General features: G+C 37.6%; 1 protein-coding gene across 1 annotated transcript in view; it reads right to left on the bottom strand.

Moving 5' to 3' along the window:
- Positions 1 to 11,266, bottom strand: part of LOC135705080 (alpha-tocopherol transfer protein-like) — a 47,400-nt gene extending 36,134 nt beyond the window's left edge. Inside the window, exon 1 of the mRNA XM_065226652.1 lies at positions 10,526 to 11,266. Coding sequence (XP_065082724.1) covers positions 10,526 to 11,242 — 717 coding nt within the window. The 5' untranslated portion in view covers positions 11,243 to 11,266. The remainder of the gene's footprint in view (positions 1 to 10,525) is intronic.
- Positions 11,267 to 20,040: the final 8,774 nt, after the last annotated feature.

Here is a 20,040-nt window from a genome sequence, read left to right as displayed (position 1 = left end):
GCCATGCTTTCCGTAAGATACGATGTCAAACACAGCAGATTTGTGGAAGTAGAACGACCGGAAGTGAAGCCGTGTTGATCACCACTTAGATACTGCTTACAATGAGAGAGTAGAGGCTCCATGATGACTAACTCGAATAACTTCGAAACTGCGCTCAACGACGTAATTCCACGATAATTGTCCACATCCCGTTTGCTGCCCTTTTTGTGGATAGGAAACATATGTGCGAATTTCCAACAAGATGGAAATGTACCACTTGAGATGGACAATCGAAATAGGTGAAGCATGGGCATCAGCAAGCTGGCGATATGCTTTTTCAGGAATACGCATGGAACGCCATCGGGTCCTGGATTGAAGGACGACTTGAGTTGTGATGCGGCAGTGGAAATCATCTCGACGTTGACATCCATCGCACCCAGTGTTTGACCGTACAGTGGAACATTACTAGCTGCTAGGGTAACGTGTTCGTCAGTTAATCTCTCATTCGTGAAAACACTGGCGAACTTCTCAGAAAACAAGCGACAGATTTGCTGAGGAGTGGAAGTAACTGCTCCATTCAACACCATTGAAGAAGGTAGGCCGGATTCCTTGCGCTGCTCATTTACGTAATTCCAGAATGACTTCGGGTACGACTTGAGTTTCCTCTGAATCCCTCATTGATATCGCGAATAGCATCGACGGCTAACTCGCTTGAACTCATAATTGAGCCTAACGTAGTGACGTTTCAGCGAAAGCGTACGATACTTAGTGAATTTTCTTAATGCGGCTCTCTTGGTCGACTTCAACCTACGCAGTTCACTCGTCTGCCAGGGAGGATAAGAAATTTTACGGTGAACTCTTTTCGGAACGTGCCTGCCAATGACATAAGCCAAGACATGTGAAAATGTTTGCGGCAGCGGTTTCATCATTATCAGGATCGAGGATGCTCTCCCAATCTATACTAGATAGCACGTTGACGATACTACGGTGATCGGCTTTCCGGAAATCGTATGACACGGTCGTGGAAATGTCGTCAAAGACCCGATCGTGATTGTCAGCAACAGTGACAACCAAGGGAGGGTGATGATGTACTTGCTTTACTAGTGGAGAAGGTGCCGTGGAGATGAAAGGAGCGGTGTCCTGAACGCTAACGAAGCAGAGGTCCAGGCTAAAGGGTGTCCACGATGAAATTGCCACACTATGAAATTGCTCTAACTTTTTAACCGTTGGGTAGAATTTAATGAAAATTTGGGTGGATTTAGTTCATAGTGCATTATTTACATCCTGCAAGTTTTAAAGTCCTGTGATCAAAACTCGCGGAAATGGAGTCGAAAGAACAGCTCGTGCGTGATAAAATCTTGCGCATTCATCACGAGAACAAGGATCTCTCGCATCGTTCCATCGCTAAAACGTTGGGAATCGCGAATTCCACGGTGTCGTGAGTGATTAAGCGGTTCGAGGAACGGTTGACCACCGATCGGAAGCCCAGAAGTGAAGGAAAAAGTATTCCGTACAAAACCAAAAATCACAACCGCGTAGTTGGGGCCTTCAACCGAAATCCGAACGCCTCCGTTAGGGATGTGGCTAAGAAGCTGCACCTAAGCCGAAGTTTTGTCCAGAAGGCCAAAACTAAGGCTGGGCTTCGAACGTTCAAGGTACAAAAGGCCCCTAATCGCGACGAGAAGCAGAACAAGTCCGCCAAAACCCGTGCCAGGAAGTTGTACCTCAACATGCTGACGAAAGTTGAATGCTGCATCATGGACGACGAAACATATGTGAAGGCCGACTTCAAACAGATCCCCGGCAACCTGTTTTTCACGGCCAAGGATAAGTTCAGCGTTCCGGAGCATGTCCGCACTCAGAAGATGTCCAAATTTGCGAAGAAATTCCTGGTTTGACAAGCCATCTGCACGTGCGGGAAGCGGAGTGCACCTTTCGTGACCCAGGACACGATGAACGGACAGGTGTACATAAAAGAGTGCCTCCAGAAGCGGCTGCTTCCTCTCCTGAAGGCCCACAACGTCCCAACAATCTTCTGGCCGGATTTGGCCTCATGCCACTACTCCAAGGACGTGCTGAAGTGGTATGCGGACAATAAGGTCAATGTCGTGCCGAAAATGTTCAACCCTCCCAACACTCCGGAGCTCCGCCCCATCGAGAAGTACTGGGCGATTATGAAGCAGCACCTTCTTAAACGACCTAAGGTAGTGAAGACAGTCGAGGAACTGAAGAAAGTATGGGTTTAGATGCAAAAAACGGTTGATTCACAGGTTGTGCAGAATCTTATGGCCGGGGTTAAGGCCAAGGTGCGGGCATTTGCGTATGGACTGTAAATAAAATACGAGTAAAATGGTAAAATGAAGTTTAATAGTTATTTCTCAATCCCTGAAAATTTGATGGCAATCGGATGAAAACTCGAATTTTGCGAATCAATTTTGTGTGTGGCAATTTCATCGTGGACACCCTTTACGGTTGTTTTCGTTGACTACGTGGTTTATTTGAGATAGTGTTGCTGTACTATAGCAGTCGAGAAGGCTAACTGATCCTGTATGAAATACAGAGTGTACAGGGTCTGGGTAGAGAAAGCCGCTGTAAGATGGTTTCCAGGAAACACCGGGTAGATTGAAGTCACCCAGAACGATTATCTCATCAGTTGGTGTCGCACTCTCCATTATGGTGAAAACGGACCGGCAATGGGTTGTCACGAACCCGGTCAGGTGAAATATACACCGCTCATAGGTACAGTGTGCGATCGCTCAGTTCTACGGCCACCCAAACTTGTTCCACACAGACTGAAGACATGAAACTTTTCGTGGAGATATTTAAAGCACCTGATCTTCAAATATTTCAACATGGTGTAAGAAAAAAAAAATGTTAGAACCAAATGTTAATAAATGCAATTCTATATCGTTCACAAGAAAGCACGATGTAAATAACACACGACACAATTACTCTTAGCCAGAAAACAATCCAAAGATCGTATCAAGTCAGAGTCATAGGTGTTATCCTCGACTCCAACTGATCACTACAATAACATTATCTACAAAGCAAGCATATATGTGAGGCCTCTTCTCGAATATTGAGCATAGTTTGGGCTCCATATCATGATACACATGTGAACCGCATTGAATCAGTTCAAAAGCAGTTCTTGTTGTTTGCTCTAAGAAAGTTGGGTTATACGAGTTTTTCACTTCCATGCTATGCATCGCGTTGTATGCTAATTAATTTAGATGAGCTCAAAAAGCGAAGAGAGATCGCAATGATTGCTTTTTTAAACGATGTGATTTCGCAAAGTGATTTACCTCTGCGATGTGTTCCTTAAACCTTGTTTCCAAAGTCCTTTTAGTCTGACCAATGTAGATTTTATTGCAATCTGGACAAGAAATTTTGTAGACTCCGGCTTTCTCTAAGACATTAACTTCTAAACTTCGAAATCAATGGTTTGGTAATGTTTTTGTCGAAATTCACCGCTACCCGTTTTAAACTCTCAGTTGCTGGTATAAGAGTTGTCGAAAGACGCCTAAAATGATCCCTTGTTTTTTTTTATCGATTGCTGCTTGAATTGTTTTTTTTTTCTTGATACCCATTAAATCTAGCGATTTAAAAAATGTGAGCTATTTCCTTTGATTTGCCTGCATCGCTAAGAGGAAGAGTTTGCATCCTGTGAACCGTGTGGTGAAAAGCGGCCATTTTGTGTTGATGGGAATGGTTTGAAGTGCTTGGTATTACTCTCTTTGTATTTGTTGGTTTCCTATTGATTTCAGAATTGAACGAAGAAGTTTCGTTCTAAGATCTAAGAAGGGGCGTTTGCCGTTTCTCTCTTCTTCGTGAGTAAATTTGATGTCCTTGTGAACGTTACTTATGGCCTCCAAAGTTTTTGATAAATCTTCCCTCTTGACAATGCTAAAAATGTCATCCACATTTGGGCAACAAATTCCTATCCTCCTGAGTATTTTCTAGGTTAGCCATGAACAATTCACATAAAAATGGAGAAAGCGGATTGCCTATAGGAGCGCCTTTAGTTTGTTTATAAAAAAAAATCCTCTGAAAATGAAATAATTGTCCTCCATACAAAGACGAGTAAGCTTCAGATATGACCGAACTTTGTTTTTCCAAGCAGAATCCTCACGTTGCACAGTGGGAAAAAATCGACATAAAAGGAGCAAAATTCATTATCTCTGATCAGCGCTGATTTAACCTTTGCAAATATAATCATTCTTATGGGAAAAATTCTCAGGAATCCAGTGGGAATAGATTCGTCCTGTGCAGAATAGGGCAAGTTGGGGTTTTTGGAGCATTTTACTTAAATTTCTTAAAATTTTGTAAAAATGACTTTAAAATACCTCATTGTGGTTAATATCCGTTCTGAAATATTATCATTCTTGTAGAAAAACATCTGGAGAATCCATTAAAAATAGTTTTAAACATCACCAGTCTGTGCAGACTATGCATTTTAGTCAATTTTACCCCTATTACCTTATTTTCGATATTTTTTAAAAGACAGTAGTCAGTGATAAGAAAACCTGTCCAATGGTAGTCCTTCTTGAAGGAAAACACCTTAGGGATCAAAAAAATACGTTTTAGATTACATTGAAAGGTAGGCTGATGTATGGAGCCATTTTTTTTCCCTAATACTCCCTTAATTATGAAGTTAATCAGTAGTGTTACACGGTTATACGCGTTAGTGCCTGTCATACTATACCCTCGTGTACTTTATTTTGTAAACATGACTGAGGAATCGAATGGTGATGATTTCATCTTGAGAAAATTTCAGTAAATTACCCATTTTACCCAATTTCCCCCTTTTACTGAAGAAAACAAGTCATGATATACTTTTATACGAATTAAGGCCTGTTATTTTGATCGTTCGCGCACTTTCCCTCTGTAAAAATGGATGAGAAATTTAATGGTGATTGTCTCAATTTGTGATCATATCAGCTTATTACCTATTTTCTTGATGATCTCCTTTAATTTAATAAATCAAGTATTATTCGAATTCACGCATGTAATATCGAATACTCGTTTATTATATCATTGTAAATATGTTTAAAACTTCAAAACATGCTTGTCGCATCTTTCGCAATATTTAGATAACTAAACATTTTGCCCGATTGCCTCCTTTTATTGAAGAAAAAACTAAAATCATATACGCCATATAAAACCCTCAAGCACTGTCCTACTGAAAACATCTAATGGTGATAATCCCATCTTAAGTGAACCTCACATACCGTAGAAATATCATTCAATAACTTTATGTATCACATAAAATTAATTATTTCAGATGTTGCACAATCCGTGTTTCGTGTGTAAGGAAACAAACAACAATCAATAAACTTTCTAAATATCAGAGCTTTTTTCCAATTCAGTTCCGTTTCAACTGATCCTAGTAGGTAATTCCTTACAGAGTATGTTCCTTACCGCTTATTTTTTTTACCTATATCCCTCCAAACGATTATTTCTATGAACCAGTAAATAGAAAATACAAAGATCTGTGCTGATAAAAATCATTTATTCCACACTCAAAATAGCTGAAAATGAGACAACCTTAACAACAAGACCAACTACTTGCAGGAATCTGAATTTTGACATAACAGCTTTCTCTATATCAATGCAACTTCAGAGTGTTGTAATCAACATTTGTTTTTCTTCATTCGTGGCTGGATTTTCATTATCGCCTCCGTTGATGTCAATATTATTATTCGTCTTCATCTTGGCGGGGATGATTTTGACGATCAAATGCATAATGATTATTTTCATTTTTAACAAATATAGCGCTGAAGGACGTGTCGTGCAAGTTTTTACACACAAACCGATGGCAAATTAATGCCTCATGCTGAATTGATGTTAAAATCCTGGTTTTGGGCTCTGGAGTCAACAATATTAAAAATAATCACTTTGCCCAAAATGAATTTAATTATTTTGCTTCTGAGGATCATTTCTGATTTTGACAATTTTGGGTTGGATAATTAAGCACTGGTGAATATCAACAAACGCGTATTCGTTGTTCATTTCGCTCGTACGTAACAGCGAAGATTTTTAAAACAAACGCATTTAACCTACACTGGGTTGAAGCGCTAATCCTTGCGTGTGATGGTAAATGATAAAAACAGACACTGACAAAAATATTGGATTTGATGAAAAATAATGGAAAATATTAACCCTGCTGCTCAAACCGATTCTGTTTACGATGCGTGTGACGTGAAATCATAAATTCATGACTTACTCAAGGTTAAGACGTGACGGTTTATCTTTTTTACAGTGACAGGGTTAGGATACAGGAAGTTGATATAAAACTCGATCTTGGGATCTGAACGAGCTAATGCAGACTTTATCAAATCTGACAAATTAGCCTCTGGAGATGTTTTGCGAGCAAGATGGGGATATATTTGTAACTTTTGTGGCAAGATTCACCAGCTTATTTATCAACAAAATGCAATGGAAATGGCTTTAAAATAAACAAAATTAATTTGTTTATAATGCGTAGATTAGTAACCAATGATCTTACCAACTTATCTACGTATTCTGCTAAATGTTTGTATGGAGGTAGATTTCTTATAAACGGAAACTCATTGTATACCTGCTCTTCTAAGATGTTGTACAACTCTGCTAACTTGTCCTTGTTCAAAAATTGGTGTGACAAGGCCAAATAGCTTATCAAACACAGGTTTCTCATCACATCAGCATCCGCATTAAGAACTTTTGCAAACTTTTCTGGCTCAGAGAGTAGCCTTCTGGCCATGTTTCCATTATTGGAACTTCCACTACCTCCAATTTTCGGCCGGTTTACGTGCATCTTGAAACGCCCTTCGAGTTTGTTCGCCATCTGTCTGGCTTTAGATTTCACGTCCGGATGTGTGAGGGCCGGGTGTCTTGGTACCGTTTTTTTTTTTGCTGCTGTCCGAATCATCCACTCCACACAATTTAAGCGAGAGTGAAAATACGATGGTCCTAATTGTTCGTCCGCACGTAATAGGGGTAAAATTGTCTAAAATGCATAGTATGCACAGACTGGTGATGTTTAAAGCCATTTTTAATGGATTCTCAAGATGTTTTTCTACAAGAGTCACAATATTTCAGAACGTATATCAACCACAATGAGGTATTTTTAAGTCATTTTTACAAAATTTTAAGAAGTTTGAGTAAAATGCTCCAAAAACCCCAACTTGTCCTATTCTGCACATGACTATTCCCACTGGATTCCTGAGAATTTTTCCCATAAGAATGATTATATTTGCAAAGGTTAAATCAGCGCTGATTAGAGATAATGAATTTTGCTCCTTTTATGTCGATTTTTTCCCACTGTGCGTTGCTTTAGAAGCCAATCCTCTAAAAGGCTGATGGCTTCCTTTACTGGTAAACTCGAAAAAAGTGCTGTGACATCAAACGAAACCATGACTTCATCTTCCCGAATCTCTCCTGATGCCTGAAGTTGATTTGCGAATTCCTGTGTGCTGTAAACTGAGCGAGTGGTAAGGGGTTTAGGCATATTTTGAAATTCCCTTACTAGCCATTTGGCAAGCTTATGAGTGGGGGATCTTTCAGCCGAGATAATCTCCCTCATTTCGTTTCCTGGTTTGTGAATTTTTGGTAAACCTTTGATCCTAGATAGAATAGGGTTTGAAACTGTCAATTGATTCGCTGCCAATAAACGCCTTGCACTCTTTCAACGTTTTATCCACATGTTTAACCATAGATGGGAGGGGGTCAATGCTCAACTGTCTATATGGGTAATATCTAGTAATTTTCTCAGTCATCTGATTGTCATAGTCCTCTTTGTCCAACATCACTACTGCATTAGCTTTGTCCGCTTTTGTATAGAATACCGGCTTTGTTTTTAGTTCTTTGAAGATTCGTATTTCTTCTTTTCCGGTTTTACTAAGTGAATGACCCTTTCCGTTTTGTATTGTCTCTGAAATAATATTCCTGGCAGTCTCGTGTAATTGAATAGGAAGTGTGTGAGTAATTGCAGTCTCCATGTCAACAATGGCCTCTTCCACGTCAGGTTTTGAGGGGATCGCATATCCTAATCCCTTGTTGAGAAGTGTCAATTGTTCTTCAATTGTTCGAGGTTCGACAAATTTTAAAGATTTCCACGCAGAAGTAGGGTTACGGTATGTAATGTGGGTCTAGTCCTTTCATTCGGCCTATCACGCAAATAAATAATTAATTAAGGAATATTACACAAAAAATAAGGAAAATATTGATCACTGATGATTGATAAATGTGTACCACACACAAATCAATTTATATCACAACATTTCAATACATTTTCAGCTCTCGTAAGTAATAAAACTGGTTGAGAATATCACTCTGTTCGGAGTTTTTAGCCGCCATGACTTCTAAGGTTAAGATGGGAAGGTTGCACTGACGATCATCAAATGGCCTGATTATGGCATTTATTGAATGGAATTACCTGATAATACACACTAGACGTAAAACTCACAGTTACTGTTTGAATATTTTATGTTTATTTTAATTGTTTAACAACGTTTTCACAAGTAAATCATGGACCCAACTTTAGGGACACATTTCTTTTCTATGTTCCTAACTTTGGCCCATGAAATTCATTTGACAGCATATAGCAATAAGAGTAACGTCAACAATGTGGTTTGCATTTGGATGATAAGGAACGAACAGGAAGGGAGATTTTTTCTGCCAAATCTGTATAATGAACATCACAATGTTTTGATTTAGATATTCTGCGGTCGAAAGACGATAAGCGAAATTTTTAATTTTTAATTTTTAACTTGAGTGATTTAATGTAGTTTTCGTAAAATTTTCTCTAAGAAATGTTTTGAGGAATGAAGAGTATTAAGTTAACAGTGATAGTGATAAAAAAAATACATAAGAAAACGTTACCAAGAGCGTTTTTTTTTGAGAATCAAACAGGATAGGACGAAGTTGCATCCATAAATAGACCCAATTTGGGGACAATAGACCGATATTACATACATTTCCCTGGTGAGTTTTTGTCTTAAAAAAAGTAAGTTTTTCAACTTTTTGCGGTTCCTGATAGCAAACGACATGATAAGCATATCTAAGCATACCATTTAGCAGTAGAATATCGTTTGCAGGTAAATTAATTGATGAGTTATGATTAAAAACGTAATCTATGGCTGCATATTAAACCGAGGTTAGGGACGTATACCCTAATTCAAATAAATAGTTAAAATGCATTATTTTTTCTTGAATCCGATACAGATGAGTGGGAAAAGTTTTTCCAGTAAATCGCTTCACAGTTCTTCAATAATTTTTTTTTAATCCGTACACCCCCCCCCCCTCCCCCCGGGCAAACATGCGCAGAATTAGATTGATCCCCAATTGAGGACTGATCGATTTCTACGGAATCCATGTTAATTATTGCTTATATAAACAAAGCTGAAATACAGCCAATACTGATTGGACGTGCTGAAGGTTTCTTCTACCTATCGATCGGCGCAAAAAATATCATACGGTGCAATTTAATTTAATTAGCACGGTAGTATAGTTTCATAATGTGCCTTTTCACTAAGTCGTGTTCATTGGCTTGAAGATTCGATTATGGTATCTGTAACTATAGGACTTCTCGAGTAGCACGCTTTCGTTGTGAAAAGTTGACTGACATAAGTCATATAGAAGTTTTTACGACCGATTTGCTACCATCGGGCTACTATTGTTGTGTCGACCCAAGCCCCGGTACGTAAAATCGAAGACAACATTTAAAAAAAAAACTGCACAGTTCGAAAAAGTAGTGTACATTTTTGTCACTAAGAAGTACATAATCGAAGCGACACATATCATACAAATTTATAAATGAGTCAGCTCATGAAATATTCAAAATATTGTATGCAACCATCCATCTATGTAATGCCACGGATACACTTATATGACAAACTATGAGCATGAGCATTTTTTTATAACACATAATTATGAGCACTATACAACAACTATACACAAACTTTACTAGTGTAACCATGGATGTGCTTATAATTTATTATACAAATAATGCTCATGCTCATAGTTTGTCGTCCAAGTGTGTCTGCGGTATAAGCAACATTTCTTGCAAGTTGCTAGTTTACGTGAAAATGAAGTTTACATGCTTCAATTTTAGCATGCTTGGATATTTACATCACCATTAAAATTCATATTTTTTTTTTGCTGTGAGGAAACTCTTCCATTTTCTCTTGAGACATGCTCACTTTCTATGAGACATGCACAATCGCAAAGTCACCAGTCTTCTTGATATGATGTCTTCTGTTATATAAAGAACATTATGAACTTTTCGCTTGCTAATTCAATATCAAAAACACTAATTTGGAATGCCTTAAAATAGATTCACTAGATGTGACATTTGGCTTCAACACAACCTTGTCCTCTTTTCGTTGCTCAAAACTTATGGAAAGTTCCTCCCCATAACAAAAAACGTAGCTCTGTCTACACAACCAACGGTATTAATCACCAACCGATCTTCAGCGAGTGTGGCAGATCCTTTCGTGACCCACTTTCCGACACTTTTATGCAAATTCAGACACACACACTCGAATAGCAACATGAAAAAGATACTCACGAAAAACCGATTCTTGATCTTCGCACTGACGAACGTGAACAAAATATCCACCAGCGTCGCACTCATCTTGGGCAACCGAATCACGTGCACCTCCTTGCAGCGCACCGGCAGCAGAAAGTTGATGTACGGCATCATATTCTTCACGTCGGATAAATTGAACAACGTAAAGTGCATCATCGTCGTCTCGAAGCAGTCTATTATCAGCACGATTCCGGCCACCTGGATCCTCTCGTCGCAGGACAGAATTTCCATGTACATATGCAGATAGCGAACCAGATGGTGTAGCGTGTATTTTTCGACGTTGAAATGCCGGGACTTGATCAGAATCACAATGCGTCCGTTTTCGTCAAAACCCAGAGCTTGGAACACTTCATCTGCTGCCAGATCGCGCATGTCCTCGTGGGATGGGCTCAAGTTTTGGAAAAAGTGGGGGAAGGTCTGTCGCATGGACAGATATCGTTCCAGTGTTTCGCATGCCAGTGGGATCGAGAATTTCCTCTGTCGCAAGAATCTCAACAAAAACAACGGATCCGTGCGACACCTTCGGATGTAGGGGTGTTTGGCGATCCAAGCTCTCATCCCTTCTAGAGCTTGTGTGCGAAGGGTGTCTTCTTCGCGGAGCTGTTCCTTGGCTATCTGCTGGTACTTTTTCGTCAGAGTACTACGGTACTCAGCGAACTTCTGGGGACACTTTTCCACTCCGTAGGACACAGTCATCTTGACGCGGTGACGATCGAAACTCAACTGCCAATCGATGGTTGCGGTTTGCCGTTAGCAGCGATCGAAGCTCTAAAGTTGCCCACCAGATCTCGTATTTTGCGTTTGAATGTGAATGTAGGTATACGGGCAAGAGGCTCCGTACGGAACGAGGCGAAAAATAGACAGGAAAATGGCAATACACCTAGGTAGGCTCTGCCTGGGAGGGGTTCTTCTCCGGTTCATCACGCTTACCCTACCTGAAAGAGTTTTCGGGTCGGTGGGCATGCAGTGGTTTACCCCACTGCCGTCAGCAGCTTGGGTTGCAACGACGAAAAAGAACAAGTTGCTGAACTGGCAGCTGATCGGGGGTTGTTGGTGACGCAGTGTTTTCATTTTTAGAAGTTTGGTTGAGTAATATTTCGAGCCTGGGTATCGAAATGAGTCTCAATTGGACAATTACTACTGTCTGGGTTTTGGAATTAAGCGGATTGGGTCCAAACATTTTATTATTGGAGAAATTGGAGCCAATTTATTATTCACTGTTATGTAGGATGCAATGTAATCCACATGAAAGCTGCATTTGTGAACAGAGTGATGCGGTAAGACGGACAAGCTTTTATATCGTTGAAATAATATCAAATATTGGAAAGTCAAATTTGGTTTTTATTTTTTGTAATGTAAATACCCCTTTTTCATAAGTCAGTCATCCTCCATTTACAAAAATAAATATTTGAAAATGTGCATAACATTGCCTACAGATTAACTTCTGACACCATTCTTGGACGCACTGTTTTGGAGCAGTAAGTTTTAATTACAAAAGTACCATTTTTTTTTCTTCCTTGATTTTCGAAACTTTTTGTCTATCATAAGTAAGGGAAATGCAAGTAATGTCGGCCTAAGTGTCCCTAATTTGGGCCCATACATAAATTCAGCAATCGAATAAATTTTCAATAGCAACCAAAAATATCCATTAGTAACGTCCCAATAACGCGTTCATCTAGATAAAATTGATAAATAGCAGATTTTTAGCGATGGGCCCAATCTTAGATCCATAGGTCAATATTAGAGACATTTCCCCTACATTTAAAGTTTATTTTTCAGTTTTTCATTCTTATATTTACATGTTTTGTCTAGACGTTATTTGTTTTACATGTTTATAGAAACAATGAAAACTCAATACTTCGTTGGTCGAAAGTGGTTTCGCTGCAATTTTGTAATCTGAATTTGGAATATAGGAGCAATTTTCCTATGTACCGTAAGTAGGGATGGCATAGGGCTAAAAACTGGTGGTGTGGTGGTAAGCGTGATAGCCTCTCACCGAAAAAGCACCACCGGGAATTTCTAAGGCATAAAATCTCTGATCACGCCTTCCTTAGGATGGGAATTAAAGCCGTTGGTCCCCGGTCCATGAGTTGATTGATCGATAGGTATGGTCCAGGTTAGGGAGCTGCTTCCCTGAGTTCGCTAGCAGTGGTATAATAGAGGTAACTCTAAGACCAGAAGGTCCCGAAGATACGTGCTCAACTTTTTGACTCAGCTCTGGTACTCTCTTCGGTGCTAAGTTAATCGTGGTGAGCCAATTTAAAATCGTTAGTTTCCACCGGTTGATGGTACTCAGTATCAAAAACAAATCAAGAAAAAAAATAGGGCTACCAAAACCAAAAAAATCTATCCCTACCTTTCAACATTCACATTTTATTATGGAAAACATGTTTAAACATGTGAATATATTCATCAATGAATTATTTACGACTGACATGGAAATCGTTGATTGAAATTGATGCATATTTTTTTTTAATTAAATAAAAATTAAATCAAACCACAACCTTATGGAGGGTGACATGTTTTTTTTGGGTATCAAGCTGGAGCTGCGTGACAGCTTAGTTTTCCGGACTTGACCCATTTGAATAAATTTTGCTTCTATCTTTGACAATACAGCAGAAGGACTAGCCTATGTTGGAAGCTTGAACACTGGATTCCGTGAGTATTGTTTCAAGATAGTTATGGAAAAAAAATGCTGTGACGTGTGCGCGTAGATACATCCGCGTAGTAAACCGATTGAATAAGTAAATCCGTTGCGAACAAAATATCTCAATTATGTAAGTTGCGAAAACCGCACGAGTTCCGAGAGCCGTGCGAGATAACTGAAACGAGAAAAAAAGGCTTATTATCATTTAAAGAGTGCCACCAAAATTAATGTGATAGCCTATGTTGGCAAGTTGATTAATTTTGGTTTCCTTCCTAGATATTCTCCTTATTTTACTATTGAGCTTTGTATCAAAATAGTTAATTTGAAGAACGTATCAATCATTTCAAGATTTCGCGACCGTACCGAACAAATCTTAAACTACATAAGCTCAAAAAAACCTTTAGCAAGTTCTACCGAATTGCGAATCACTTCTGCGTAAGCTCCGTAGATGTAGGCGCATTGATTCCGACAGCTGCAAAAAGTTAAACATGCATCAATACCACATAAGGATAGATCGATTTTACAGTCACGTAGCGTTTAGTTCATGGATTAACATTTACTGCTGTTTCAGAATGTAAGTACTTGAACACTAAGACATAAGTTAACCGCATATATCGGCAAACATACTTTAGAATATAAAAAGCAATAAATGATCCATAGCAAATTTAAAAACGCTCCTTAAAAAACACAAAAATGATCCACAAAACCCCAGTGTAAATCCCTAAAAAAGTGTGAATGATCTATAAAAAATATCAATGTGATCAATATTTTATGTAAAATTTAGCAAAACAATTGTAAAAATGTGCCGCCAAATTTCTTAAGAATGAGCATTGAAATTGCACGAATTTCTCAGAAACATATTGCAAATGATCCATAAAATATTTAGCAATGAACCTTAAACTAATGAAAGTGATCCATAGAAAACCAAGTTTGCGCACTTAATAATATAGGCATGATCTATCAGTCCGCATCGTGCTCTCTTGCCGTGCGGATCTATTTGCTTTTTGCTTAAGGAAGTGTTACTACTACCTAAAGCTACAACAAATTTAAACAGCACTTTTCAGTGCTCAACCTGTAAAAATTTTCTACCTTGTTCAACTCCTCTTATTCCTCTTCGATCCTTGTTTGGACCCTACCCGAGGTAATCCTTCTTGGATATCGATTTGGAAAATTCCTCTTCGATCCTTCAGATTCTTATAGTAATCTGCTTGGAAGTCGATTTGGATAAAAAATTTACTGCCGCCATGGCGCCTAAACGCAAAAGAAAGGGGCAAACTCTTGACCCCCCTTCTGAAGAAATTAATTTGAGTAATCAATTTGATTTGCTCACGGATGATGAGAATGATCCATCATCCAAGAAAAATTCTAGTAAACTTTCCCGGCTTAATGCCAAGAAGGAAAAGATTCCCCCTATTGTGATAACCACTACCGATTTCCATGCTCTTCGCATGGAACTTTTGAATTTCGTGAAAGTTAAGTTTTCACTACAAATTGGACGTCGGGGTGAATGTCGTGTATTGGCTGAAACCTTGGACGGATTTAAATGTCTTCTCAAGTATCTTACTGAGAAGAAGCACAAATTTTTTACTTACGACACCAAAACTGAACGTGTGTTCAAGGTTGTCATGAAAGGACTGCCCAGTGGTGAATCCCTGGATCAGATCAAAGATGAACTGGCAAAATTACTTGGAGTTGTGCCACTCCAAGTAATCAAAATGAAAATGAAATCCCGTCCTGGCGATTCGCGCAACGGGATTTCTAATGATTTTTATTTAGTTCACTTCAAGTCTAGTGAACTAAACAACCTTAAGGCCTTAGAAAAAGCTAGCCTTATGCTCTATGTCCGAGTGAAGTGGGAACATTTCAGGAAGACTGGAGGAAATTTCCAAAACCTCACTCAGTGCCGTAAGTGCCAGGGATGGGGTCACGGAACTAAAAATTGCTACATGCCAGCTAAATGCATGAATTGTGGTGATTCCTCTCACGCAAAGGACGACTGTCCTGTGAAGGAAGATCCTAAGAAATTTAAATGTTCAAATTGTGGTGAAAACCACAAATCCAATTTTTGGGAATGTAAGACTCGCAAAGCGATCCTACAATCTCGTTCTAACCGACAGGTAGGAAACGCTCCACGTTTCCGACCAGGTACAAATTCCTCTGCTGTTAACAACGGTCAGCGAGGAACAAATTCTACATTCGTACCCGTAGGTACAAATATCACCCCTGCTTCAAATGTTTCATCTGTACCTACTCCCCTCGCTGCTAACAATGTTCAGCGAGTTAATGGAGCTACCTATGCTGCTATTGCAGCGGGTAGAAATCAAAATACTAGCCAAAGTAATTCTAACGGAAATTTTGACAATTTTGATTTAGTAAGCATTACTGCCCCTAAAATGGAATTTTTACAGAAATCATTAATTGACATGATTTCTGATATGCTTAAATCTAACTCCATGTTTGATGCTATTCAAACTGGAGTAAAATTTGCAAATAATATTGTCATGACTTTAAAATTCAGTAATGGATTTTAAAGCATTAAACATTTTAAATTGGAATGCTCGATCTCTTAAAGATAATGAAGACGAGCTATTTAAATTTTTTGAGAGTTCATAACGTGCATATTGCCGTTATAACTGAAACGTTCCTTAAACCTGACCATAAGGTTAAGAAGGACGCAAATTACTTGATTTATAGAAATGATCGTCTTGATGGACCCTGTGGTGGCGTTGCCATCATTATTCATAGACGAATCAAACATAAAATTCTTTCTTCATTTGAAACCAAAGTTTTTGAAACTTTGGGAGTTTCTGTTGAAACAAAATTTGGACAACTTACGTTTATGGCTGCCTATTTGCCATTCCAATGCGTAGGCCAGAAAAAGAATTTTCTCAAGGGTGACCTCCAGAAACTTACCCGTCATAGGTCTAAATTCTTCATTATTGGTGATTTTAATGCAAAACACCGCTCATGGAATAATGCTCAAAGCAATTCCAATGGCAATATTCTGTTTGATGATTGTTCTGCAGGTTATTACACTATTCAATATCCAAACAGTCCAACATGCTTTTCTTCTGCAAGAAATCCCTCAACTATTGATTTGGTCTTAACTGATTCATGTCAACTTTGTAGCCAATTGGTTACCCATGCTGACTTCGGTTCTGATCACCTTCCAGTAACTTTTGAAATATCTCAAGAAATAATTTCTCATCCCAACAGCTCTACTTTCAATTACCATAGGGCTGATTGGGAGCAATATCGAACATTTATGGAATATAACTTCGATCCAAATATTCCTTTGCAAACCAAAGATGAAATTAATTATGCTCTTGAATCTCTGACTACTTCTATAGTTGAAGCAAGAGCTGCCTCAGCGATTCTCTACCCTGAGGAACAAAACTTTTGAAAATAATGTTTCTAAATTAGACCCGAGTTCCAAACCCTTTTGGAAACTCACAAAAATTTTGAAAAAACCTCAAAAGCCAATTCCAGCGCTTAAAGAAGGTGGTAAAATGTTGATCACAAATTTGGAAAAAGCTCAGAAACTTGCTAAGCAATTCGAGAGTTCCCATAATTTCAGTTTGGGTCTTACTAGTCCTATTGAGAATCAGGTTGCTCGGGATTTTCGGAATATTTTCTCTCGGGAAAATATTTTTGATGATTCCTGGGGGACTGATTTGGACGAAGTAAGGTCTATAACTAAAAAATTTCAAAATATGAAAGCTCCAGGTGATGATGGAATTTTCTATATCCTCATCAAAAAACTCCCAGAGAGTACCTTGTCTTTCCTGGTAAAATTATTTAACAGATGTTTCCATTTGGCATACTTTCCTGATAAATGGAAAAATGCAAAAGTTGTTCCAATTTTGAAGCCGGATAAAAATCCAGCTGAAGCTTCTAGCTACCGTCCAATAAGTTTGCTTTCTTCAATAAGTAAACTTTTTGAAAAAATAATTTTGAATAGAATGATGCTTCACATCAATACGAACTCAATTTTTGCAGATGAGCAGTTTGGATTTCGCCATGGGCATTCAACTACTCATCAACTCTTGAGAGTTACCAATTTAATTCGTTCAAACAAATCTGAAGGCCACTCAACTGGAGTTGCTCTTCTAGACATAGAAAAAGAATTCGACAGTGTTTGGCATGAAGGTTTGATTGCTAAATTGAAAAAGTTTAATTTTCCACTTTACATTATGAAATTAGTTCAAAATTATTTAACTGACAGAACTCTGCAGGTAAATTATCAAAATTCCAAATCTAATCGACTACCTGTTAGAGCAGGAGTTCCTCAGGGTAGCATTCTTGGGCCTATATTGTATAACATTTTCACTTCGGACCTCCCTGATTTGCCTCAGGGTTGCCACAAATCTTTGTTCGCTGATGACACAGGCATTTCCGCTAAAGGAAGAAGTCTTCGTGTTATTTGCAGCAGACTTCAGAAAAGTTTAGATATTTTCTCTTCTTATTTACAAAAATGGAAGATTTCTCCCAACGCTTCCAAAACTCAACTTATAATATTTCCACATAAGCCCAGGGCTTCCTTTTTGAAACCTAGTAGTAGTCACATAGTCACTATGAACGGAGTTCCAATTTCCTGGTCAAACCAAGTGAAATATCGTGGATTAATACTTGACCATAAATTAACTTTTAAAGATCACATTGAGGGCATTCAAGCCAAATGTAACAAATATATAAAATGTTTGTATCCTCTTATTGACAGGAAATCCAAACTTTGCCTGATGAATAAACTTCTAATATTTAAACAAGTTTTTAGACCGGCCATGCTTTACGCTGTGCCAATATGGTCTAGTTGTTGCACTACCAGGAAAAAAGCACTTCAAAGGATTCAGAACAAAATTCTGAAGATGATTTTGAAGTTGCCTCCCTGGTACAGTACTACCGAAGTACATAGAATTTCGAATGTTGAGACTTTAGCACAAATGTCCAACAAAATAATTAATAATTTCCGGCAAAAATCGTTACAATCCTCAATTGCAACGATTAATTCCCTTTATACTTAGATAAGATTTAGTTTTAGTTATTTAGTTTTAAGCTACCAATTGTTATACTGACATGCAGGTTTAAAAAACCTGTTTAAAATACTGAATTGCCAAGACAGGAACAATGTAAAAACACTTAGATATATATCATAACAATTAAGGCTGGTAAGTTACTGTAGTAACTGGAGCACCTAGGTTAAAAATGAAATGTAATTTATTTTGAATTTGGAACAAATAAAGAGTTAAAAAAAAAAAAAAAAAAAAAAAAAAAAAAAAAAAAAAAAATAGGCATGATCTATTAAATTAAAAATATATTGTTCAATTTTTGGACACTAACTTTTTAATTTTGATCCATAAACCTTGAAAAGTTGCTCGATTACTACGTAGCTACTTAGATTTACTGACATACCCGTGGTGTTTTAGTTAAAAGTGCAAAGCAACGGGTGAGCGTCTAGAATTAGCTTCCAAAAAAAGCTTCTATAATATTCTTCTTAACACTCCTCTGGTAAAATGTGTAACGGCAAACTCTTAATTTTTGAAAAATCATAGCTCAGCTATTTATTGATGAGTTTGAAATCAATGAGTATCAATCGTTAATCGTTACTCAGCAATTTATAAATAAATTTTAAACCTTTTTATAAATTGCTGAGTAATGGTTTTTTTAAACATTACCAATTTTCCGTTACACATTTTTTCCGGAGGCATCGTGTTCGGAGTGCTAAGGAGCTTTCTATGGAATATTTTATAGAATATTTTTTTTAGATGCTCTCAGCTCTTCTGACAAAAAAATACACGGGCAGAACAGTAAACCTGATTAGCTCCACAGTAATGGAGCAATTTTCCAAGGTTTATGGATCAAATTAAATAAAAACATATAATTTATGGATCGTGCCTATATTTTTAACTTGATTTTCTATGGATCACTTTCTTCGTTTAAGGTTCATAACTGAATGTTTTATGGATCATTTTCAAGGACTTCACAATTTCAATGCTCATTCTTTAGACATTTGGCGGTACATTTTTACAATTGTGTTGCTAAGTGTTACATAAAATATGGATCATATTGATATTTTTAATGGATAATTCACACTTTTGTTTAGAGATTTTCTGTGGTGTTTAATGGATCATTTGGATGTTTTTTAAAGAACGTTTTTCAATATTGTATGGATACATTTATCATTTTTACTTTTTACTTTTTTAGGTACATACTTAGGACTGCCGCATATATCAGAGATTTCACGTATTGAGAGAATAATATAGTAATCGAGTACAATAAACTCAGGGGAAAACAATACATACACACTTAGAAAAAAATATGTAAATTTAGGTGCTCTGAGACTGACATATACGAGCGTCAATTTTAACATAAAATTGAGTCATAATAGACGCGAAATTCAGCTCAATCAAACGTACTTTCGAACTTTTCAGTCTCGGAGCACTTAATTTTACATGAAATGTTTGTTAACGTCTCATCCTTTATGTCAAATATGGATTCCGTCACGTGTAAGATTAGGTATTTCTAAGTGTGTACAAAAGATTAAAAGTTATTAATTGTCACATACCTCTACATTAACTTATTTTCTAAACTATTCCTCTCCTTGTTAATCTGCTTGCGTTTTCTTATTGAAGTTCAAGACAAAATAGGAAGATTTATTCTACAACTTTAAAGGTTAGTTGCCTCCTTAATCGGACCCCCGCATCCTAATTCTTTTGTTAATCTACATAATTTTATTAGACTTTCTGAAGTTTCTTATTTAAGTTCAGTTGATGATTATGATATCTCATTAGTCTAATTTAATAAATTATTGAAACCTCTATTTCACCTAATCAATCATAACCCATGCTTT

The sequence above is a fragment of the Ochlerotatus camptorhynchus genome, unplaced genomic scaffold, assembly GCF_037179485.1.
Source record: "Ochlerotatus camptorhynchus isolate MF236.1 unplaced genomic scaffold, CSIRO-AGI_Acam_v1.1 ptg000257l, whole genome shotgun sequence".
Taxonomy (NCBI): domain Eukaryota; kingdom Metazoa; phylum Arthropoda; class Insecta; order Diptera; family Culicidae; genus Ochlerotatus; species Ochlerotatus camptorhynchus.
Note: the sequence above shows the minus strand (reverse complement) of the source record. Positions and strands in the feature narration are given on the sequence as shown.